General features: G+C 38.5%; 1 protein-coding gene across 1 annotated transcript; it reads right to left on the bottom strand.

Annotated features, from left to right (window-relative positions):
- Window positions 1-5498: 5498 nt before the first annotated feature.
- LOC143594281 (trans-resveratrol di-O-methyltransferase-like) lies at window positions 5499-6836 on the bottom strand. The gene is made up of 2 exons (XM_077073624.1): window positions 6041-6836; window positions 5499-5801 (listed from the first exon to the last, which is right to left on the bottom strand). Exons 1-2 carry the CDS (start codon window positions 6827-6829, stop codon window positions 5499-5501), a joined length of 1092 nt encoding a protein of 363 aa, XP_076929739.1. The 5' UTR covers window positions 6830-6836.
- Between the last annotated feature and the right edge of the window lie 3123 nt (window positions 6837-9959).

Here is a 9959-nt window from a genome sequence, read left to right as displayed (position 1 = left end):
AAGTAAATGAACACACACGTAATCGACAAACATAAACGAACAGAAACGGACATAAATGAACACGAATAGACGTAGATTGACCATGAATGAACACAAAGGACGTAGATTAATATGAATGAACACAAACGCACAAATCAAAACATTAAGTATCCAATAGTGTCAAAGGAAAACAAACATGTCTAAATTAGTGATTTAAATATACATATTCATCTAAAAATCCATTATCATTCATCCAAAAAAATCCATTATGAACAAACAGACTTAAACGAACGAATGTAAATAACTAACATATATGAATGAACATGAAAGAATGTTCACTAACGTAAATTAATGATCGAAATATATGTATTCATGTTAGTTTGTCTAATTAGATGAACAAAATTTTTTTGTTAATGTTCTTTCATTTATTAAATAAGCAAACTTTTCACCGGACAGTTTACAAACGTTTCACTTAACGTTGTGTTCATTTACAAGCTTGGGTAGCCATTTTTGGATCCCACCCATCACCCGCCGAACTTTTCTCCAAACAAACATTATCAACAAAGATAAACGAACACAAATGGGCATAAATGAATACAAACAAAAGTCGAGTAACATAAATGAACTCAAATAAACAAGTCAAAACATTAAGTATCCATCTTTTCACATCTTCCCAACACCACATAATCAGTTCACCAGATAAGACGATTAAATTTATCTTTAAGGGTTGATAATACATAAATTATCACGATCACATTGATAAAAATTAAGAACCACGTAAAAGTTGCGGGCATGCTACAAGTTTCATATTTTCGTAAACACTTGATTTTTCTTTTATTTTAGAACAGCTTTTTGTAATTATGTTATGTAAAAAGCAACTTAACTAGGGATAGACATCAATGAGAGATCTTAACCCCAAAACCGGACTTATTTTGTAATCGTTAAAGCTAGCATTAAGGAAGAGCTTTGCTAATATTTTTCGCTCCTCTCTCTCCCGGTCATCAAATTCATCATAAGCATATCAAAGAAAAGTTAAGTCTTGAGTAATTCATCCTCTCCTTTTTGAACCTTTATGATCATGTCTATGATTATTACTTTTGCTCCATTTCCTTGCTTGGAATGGCTTCAAAATCTTCATGCATTCTTCAGCACTCTAATCATGTAAAATCCATTATTTTTTTTTTTAAGAATTAAACATAAATCAAAAGTTGTTGTGCACAAGTTTGCAGCCTAAATCAAAATCTGAACGTAAAGATAAATAATAAATAATAAATCAAACAATAACCAGATAAAAAATTGACCAACACACTTCATACACAAATGATTAAAGTAATTACTATTTATATAATCTTCTTAATCCTCGTAGCCTGCGGATACGAACGGCACACCAAAACTACAGGATTGTAAAGTCGGGTTTTGCTGCAAGCCATAAATATTTTAGTGTACCTTCTCTTTCCACCCTAAACTAAAGTTATTATGATGACCCGTAACTTCTGACTTTTAGGAATTGAGCCAGCTAGTGATGACCAATTGTTTATGTAACTGTTTTTAAGAACGTTTGAAGCCACCTCTAATATTTGGGTGAGTTTTTTGAGACGGGATGCCAATTAACTATTCATATTTATTTTGACGCTGCAGGTCTAACTCAAGAATACCATCAAGGAAGAATCCCACCACTGTGGTAAAATCCCTATGAGCCAGGTTTCGAAACCTTAAGATCCTAAGCTTTAAACCTCACCCTTATGTCATTAGACCAAAAGGCCAACTATTATTGTACGAAATGTAACGGCAAGTTGGTCATTAACAACAAAATTGTTTAATCATTTCGTGGTTGTCACTGAACCATATAAGTTGTCATAAAATGCATTTATTATAATTTAATATCTATGCTTGATAGAATTAAATGATTTGACAATTGATATGTTTTTAAATGTATTGATATAAGAAAACAATTTACGTGTCCCGTCTAACATGGTGCAGTGGTAGGAAACATGGGTATTTAATTGAGATTCAAGTTTAATCCCCACTTCTAATACTTTGAAGGGGACATGTATGACGCAATAAAGGAAGACTGGGTCTGGGATCTTAGTCGATTCTGAGGGCATCAGGGTATTACCATCAGTGGGCCTTCGGGCGGGTGGGTTTTCCCCTGAACTGGAGATAACTTGGAGGCACATAAGGGCAGCGTACGACTGGGTTGAACCAGCTAGTGGTGGCATTTTATCATTGGGTCACCCCGTACGGAGTACCTAGACGTTATTTGTTTGTTGGTCTTAAGAAAAAGAGAAAACATACGTACTATTTTATATATATGCTTTCATGTACGTCTCGTAGGTTTTGAAGAAATTGTCTCTTGTAGGGGTGAAATTGAATTAACTAAACCGAAATTGAATTAACTGAAAAACCGAACCGAAGCATTAACTGATGGTTAATTTTTGGTTTTTTTTAACAACCGAATTTTCTGTTTGGTTCGGTTTTTCATTTTAAAAACCGAAAGAAAAATGAACCGAACCCGTGGATGGTGATGAAGATGATAAGACTAGGACTAACTGTTGAATAGGAATAAGATGATGAACGAATATTGTGACTAAACTTTTAGCGGTTTTTGATTAAAAACTTTGTTAAAATTTTAACTCTACTATTCTAGCAACTTTGTATTCGTATGGTTCCATGTAACATGTGCCTACTTTTGTTTTTTGAATTCAATATATGTGGTACTCTAATATGTTCTCACAAACTTAAAGTCATCATTCCATTTATAAATTTTTTTTGGGCAACGTCTACACAAAATTGAAATAAAGAACCGAAAGTAACCAAAAAACCAAAAACCGATCGATTTGTATATTCAAAAACCCAAAGATTTCGGTTTCAGTTTTGCCTAATAACCAAACGAACCAAGCCGTTCTCGGCCCTTGTCTCCAGCAAATATGGAATTGAATGTATTGTACAAGTACAAGCTATTGGTCAGTAATAACACATTTTGGGGGCTTTCGTTGGACTGAAAAATCTGTTTTGGTTCCCAGTGGATTGTTTTCATCTACATAAATTTACAAAACAAATAAACCATTCAATCCATATTCCAAAATCAAACACGAATAACCTTTTCCGATTCAATCCATCGCAAGTTTATTACCCACATTAGATTCTACAATTTTTGCATACGCCGTAGGAATCAACAAGTTCTCAATATCTAACAACCACAACTCTTGACCCGACATTCTTCCTGAAACACAACCGGCATCTTCAAAAAGGAGAACAAAAAAAATATAAGAAAAACAACTAGCAACTCCCGTCCAGGAAGAGTTAAGGGAAACGAGCAACAACGTCACACACACCCAATTGCGATCATTAATTAGGGCCGTCTTTGAGAATTTATATACCTCGGTCGAGCCGAAATGAAAAGCCCCATGAGCTCTAACGAGTAACGAAATATATAAGTTAATAACCTAAATTTTATCCTATGGATTATGAATAAAAAAAATTGGGCCCGGTAATTTTAAATGGAGATAAAAATCCAATTATATACATAAAAATTATCTTTTTAAATATATGTATAAAAATATATATAAAAAATTTTGACCCCAGAAAAAATGTGCTTCGGCCGAGGGTGTGCGGCTCGCACACCCTCAAGGCCGGTCATGGCGATCATAATGCGGAAAACTTAGCAGATAGGATACCACAATTTAAGAAAAAAAATATATAGTTGATAGGACGGTGCGCTCGACTGAACCAAGTTGAATGGCGAAGTGATCAGGGACGGTTCTCCAAAACGAGTCGTACTTTTGTTGATTTCCATCAACTGTGTCCTCTTATATTGCGCACCAAACCCTAACTAGTGAGACTTCTTTGACATCGGGCCATGCTTTCGCCCCCGGGTGGGTCCCGTGACTCAAAGAATTCTTGGTTTACCGGATTATCATGCCCTTATTTTTTTTAAAAAAACTCAATTTCACCAGACTCTTCTTGTTAGTGGTATTTGTAGTTTGGGTATTGGAATTGAGGGTGTTGGTATTACTTGTTGAGGGTTTGTTGATAGTGTTGCGGGTTATGCAGGTCGTACATCGAGTTTGCCAAAAGAACGAATCCCGGAGGTCAAATCAGTGGAGTTGCAATTAGCAGTGGCGAAGCTTGGACTTAGTGACAGCGATGACCGAAGTCACGGACCCAAAAATTTTCAGTTCGACTATTCGGTTCTTGTCAGGTGGGCGATTTGGGTCGGTCCGGCCAAAAAATATGAAATCTAAATATCTAATTTTTCTTCGTTCATTCAAATGATTGTTCTTAAAAATAATAATAAAAAAACTAGATAAATTTTTAATCAACAAAGGACCTAAAATATTCATGATAATGCAAGAGGAGGGGTTGGTTACTCGATGTTATGGCGTGTGTTGTCTCCAAGGTTGAAGGCATTATCCTGTGTGTGGTGGCCGGTGGTCTCCAGGGTGGTGGCCGACAGTGGCGGACAATGGTGTGCGCTTAGTGGTGGTCGGTTGTCTCCAGTGAGACAGTGATTTTGTGTTCTGTACTAATGAATGGTAGATGATTTTCAAGCGTTAACCCATGGCAATCCTGCTTTTTTTTTAAATACATTTATTATTGTTACAAATAATCTACTTCAAGTTTGAGTTTTATATAGACAAATCTTTTAGTATTCGACTAGTATTTGCTTAGAAAAATGTAAAGTTTTATAGAAAAATCAAACGCTGGGATGCTATAAAAAAATTCAGTGATGACCGGTAGCTTTTTAGAGAAATACCTTAGGGTGACCGCGCTTAATACCTATAAAACTTTTCGGGCAAAAATCACGAAATTTACCCTATTAACCGAGAAAACGGCAGTGGCATTGGCAGGGTCACCCCCGGTTCCCGTAAACCTTCGCCACTGGCAATTAGATGCACGTTTGGGTTTTGGTATTGGGATGGTGGAGTTGCAAGCGGACCAAACCCTATGTGAGATAGTATTCTTTCGGGTTGGGGTTATAGAAACTACTGGCTCTATTTTATTTTTATTTTTATTTTCAAACCTTTAGCTCTTCTTGATGGATCTATAATTTTTTTACGAATGTTTAGGTGTAGGTTTGTTGAGAGAAAAGATAATGAATTTATGTGTGAAAATTGTTAATTGGTTAAGGTTTATATAAAGTAAATTATTGTTCCCTTTTAAATAGATGACTGTCGGAAATAGTCATGAGTATATGACCGTTTGAATTTTGTAAAAGGCGGTGTATGCACCCGTGTCAGGGTTTCCTTTGAGTGTTCCCGCCAGAACTGGGTGGCACCGCACCTCATCTTATGGGCGGTCCACCCTTACCTACTTTTCAGTTACCTTCACTTTTTTTCATTTTTCTTATCTACACAAAATATTTATCACCACATGAAATTATTGCCATAGTATTGATACAAATTAAGAACCACATAAAACATTCCAGACATGCATGCTAAGAAGTTTCATATTTTAGTACTCTTAAAGTTTACTTCATTTATTAGTAATTTTCTTATGTAGAAAGCATGCAAACTTAACTAGGGATAGACCTCAATGAGAGATCTTAACCCTAAAACCGGACTTATTTTGTAATCTCTAAAGCCGGCATCACGGAAGAGTCCTGCCCATTCTTTTTCGCTCCTTTCTCTTCCGGTCATCAAATTCATCATAAGCATATCAAAGAAAAGTTGAGTCTCGAGTAATTCATCCTCTCCTTTTTGAGCCTTTACGACCATGTCTATGATGATTAGTTTTCCTCCATTCTCCTTGCTCGGAATGGCTTCTTTGCATTGCTTCAAAATCTTTATGCATTCTTCATCACTCCAATCATGTAAAATCCACTGTTTTTTTTTTCATAAATTAACATAAATCAAAAGTTGTTGTGCACAAGTTTGCAGCCTAAATCACAATCTGAATTTCTTCTATATATTTCCATGATAATAAGTCAATTAGAGTACGGTTTTTATACCCTACAGAAACTGGGCTTGCAATTCTTCAACTAATAGATCGAAATAAATTGTGGGAAAGAAACCAATATATGATTCATCGAAAAAGGGAAAGGGCTAAATATTAAGAATACCTTAAGCAGAACTGCATGAGCTTTAGGAATGGCTTCAAACATGTCTCCACCAACATAACTCAAGTTTTTACTTCCAACCAAACCATCAACTACGTGAGGAAGATCAAAATTAATGCACATAATATTGGGGAAAGCTTTGGCAATGGCTTCAGCAAGTGTCCCAATACCACCTCCAACATCCACTATGGAATCTAACCCTTCGAAAACACCTTGATAATGTTCAAGAACGATACTTGTAATGAGCTTTGCATCACTAGCCATGCCTTCATTGAAGAACTGATTAAACTTCGGATCTTGGCCTGCAAGATCCCAAAACATCCTGCCATTGGTTGTGTGAAAGGGGTTGACATCATCATTTTGGAACCATGTGCTCAAGTGTTGCCATGGGTCCATGAGCATTGGATCCAACATGGCTAGTAAAAAGGGTCTGATGGTTAATGGCTCTTCTTTTAGAAGAAATCGAGAAGCAGGTGCGAGCATATAGCCTTCTCCTCCCTCTTCATTATTGCATCCATGTGTGGTGGATACACTTTGTTTCACAAAGAAACCAGAGTAAACAAGGATGCGCATAAGCCTATAGACACAATGAGTTCTCTCCCGTTTTATGGGGAGCGCTTCGACTAACTCGGAAAGCCGCATTGGTGAACCGTGGCGGGCGATGATATCAGGTATTTGTAGCTGAATTGCACATTTAAGTGACATGGACTTTATAAAGCTGAAAATATGGTTCCATATGTGAGCTTGAGAGTCAAGTAGCTCTTTAGATAGCTCACCATTTAGCAATGCCATCTCTTCAGTTTTTTCTACAATCTCTTTATACTTGTGAGACAATATGAGTAGTTTACATTATGTGAGCATAGAGACCCTTTCAATATATAGAAAAAAAAAGTGACGACATGTGATTGAGATAACTTGATAATCTAATAAAATGATTATTAAATATTCCATATATTTAACCTTCATTTACCTTCCCGTTTCACGTGTACTTTATCTACCATCAATCAAAAATGTTAACAAGTCTTTTTAAAGCTTTTCTTTTGGTAAAATAATATGGAGAAATTCATATATACTCTTATAGCATCATAAAATTATACATCCAAATAAAAATCAAAATATCATACATATATATACAGAGGAAAGTTAACGTGTAAATGAAATTAACGTACTAATTGTGATAATCAAGAAAAGTAATTATATATACAAATAGAGTAATTATGTAATTGCATCATAGAAAGTAATTATATATACAAGTAGAGTAATTATGTAATTACCCTATGATGTAATTAGACAATTACTCTACTTGTATATATAATTACTCTACTTGATTCTCACAATTAGCACGTTAATTCCATTTGTATTTAACCCAAACCATATATGTGTGTGTGTTATATCGTTACGTTTAATTATTACATATGATTTAATTAAAGAATATGTTTAATGATATATATAAAAAAAATAGTTTCAGTTAAAATACCTCCAATTATCACATATATACGATTTCAAAGTTTGCTGTGCATACTGAAAAGGTAGGTCCCAGCAGAGCCCAGTTGGACCCGCAAGACTCACCTTGAAGAGGGACGTCTGCGCGAAGACCAACTGGTTCCGCAGGACCCACCATGCTCAGAGAGATGAAGACCTTACGCGTAGTACGCCAGCTGTTCCCGCAGAAAAAGCCTCCCAATGGTAAAGTACCCCGCCTGTTCCCGCAGCTGCGGATACAAGCCATCAGGGAAGGCTACCCGCACTAATAGTAAGGCTACACGCACAAGGCACTAACTCTTAATAATTCAGTAATGTCACCTGAAGAAGGAATGAGCAAGGCGGGAATACTCCCGCCCAAATGAGCCAGTCCGTACGCTTCTGGAAGATCTTTTGTACTATACCTGCCAAGGTATGGACAAAATAGACAAGATCTGACTAAAGCAGCCCATGAACCAATCACAGGGTGACAGCTCACCGACAACAGTACGAGGAGGAGCACGCTCTAGTACAAAATGTCACTATCAGCCGCTGCCTACCCACCAACTTCCATCGTGGCACGTACACAGCCCATGGTTGGTGAAAAAGGAATAGTACACAGCCGGCCATGTCACTATCAGCCGCTGCCTACTCACCAACTCCCATCGTGGCATGTGCGTAGCCTGTAGTTGGTGGAAAAGGAATATTATACAGCTGGCTGTACCTGCTTGGAAACCTACCTTCGGCTATAAATACTCCAACACCTTGGAACGGTATCATTATCATATACTATCATATATTATCTGATATTATCTTATCTAGCTATTTCTCTTAATATACACTTATATTCAGAGCAATCTAGTCTGATTCTCACGCCGGAGGGTGGTCACAAGGAGGTACCCCCCCTTCTCAGTGACGAGCTCACGGTGTCTGTTTTGCAGGTCATCAGAAGAATAACCATCTTTGCCGGACCTGACCCTCGTGGGAAACATCTACTTAACCCTAAGATTATCCGTAATCTGCCGGGGTCACTTAGTGTTTCTTCATTGGCGCCATCCGTGCATAAAAGCTAGAACTAATTCTTTTTCAGTTTTTTCAAAACCTCTGGAAAGATGGTTAAGGTTACTCCGATGCCAAGGCCAACGAGTGACCAGGAAACTCCGGTAACCACAACCCCAGCTACTGGGGTGAACACCGGCGAGTACACAATTTTTACGAACACTACCCCGCTTACCCAAGCCGGGGCAAGTGCAGTAAACAATCCTTCACTGGGATTCACCGATACCCAGTTGGAGAGACAACAGACGAGGCTCCCCCGCCAAACACTTGATCAAGTTAAAGCGTGGGCGGAAGCACGTCAGAAGGAATTCCAAGCTGAGTTGGATGAACGCTTACGTTCACTCCAATAGGCTGACGAATTCGGAAGCACTCGACAACAGCTCAACATGAGTAATGAGTGCGAGTATGATGAAGATTGGGAAGAATCTGACAGGGACGCAAACCCGCGCCATAGGGCGAAAGGGAAGCGTAAACAAGCAGATTTCCACAGAAGAAATTTTGGAGAAACCTTTAAACCAAAAAACGTGGGTGGAAACCCACGTGACTTCCTTAAAACCTTCAGACCAACTGTTGCAAATGCGGGAACGTCCAAATTTGCAAGGGACATTGCGGAAGCAATTGCCCCGAAAAGTGTCAAACAAATGTCCAACATAGGCACATATGATGGTATATCTGACCCAGACGATCATTTGAACAGATTCATAGCGGGGGAAACCGTTAGCAATTGGACGGAACCCACGTGGTGTTACATGTTCCAAATGACGCTTGTTGTGGCAGCCAGAGCGTGGTTTGACCGTCTACCGGTCCACCACATCTACGATTAGGCAGACTTCCAGCAGAAGTTCAGCCAACACTTCAGTCAACAAAGAGTATACCGAAGAGCAATGGACGATCATCAACTGCATCCGAGAGGAAGATGAATCTTTGCTAGACTTCATCACTCGCTTCAACTCAAAGAAGCTGAGTCTGGGCACTATAAGCGAAGATCTTGTTCGCGCAGCTTTCATCCAAGGCGCCGAATACCCAGAGCTTATCCGCACATTGACGGGTAAAGACGGCATGCCATCCACATGGGATGCCATCATGACAGTAGCTAAACGCTTCGCGGAAATGGAAAAGCAACTGGGTAGAGATCTTCCCCAGAGCACAAACCTCTACACTCAAAAAACTAGAGAAAACAACGTCCTTACCGCCCGACAAAACAAAAGGAGGAAGCTTGGTATTTGGCAGTCAAGGGTAAACTTTGACACCTCATCCGGCTCGCACCCTCGGTTAGGCGGAAAGGATAACATGCTGTCGTCGAACCGGAACTCCAGATGGACGCCACTCACCAAAAGCGTCACCGAGATATTTGCCACCGAGAGGCTCCCATAGCCAGAGGCTCCAATAATCCGACAGCGTC

The sequence above is a fragment of the Bidens hawaiensis genome, unplaced genomic scaffold (genome assembly GCF_021521415.1).
Source record: "Bidens hawaiensis isolate Kalapana, Puna unplaced genomic scaffold, B.hawaiensis_p1.1 tig00043450_1, whole genome shotgun sequence".
NCBI classification, from domain to species: domain Eukaryota; kingdom Viridiplantae; phylum Streptophyta; class Magnoliopsida; order Asterales; family Asteraceae; genus Bidens; species Bidens hawaiensis.
Note: the sequence above shows the minus strand (reverse complement) of the source record. Positions and strands in the feature narration are given on the sequence as shown.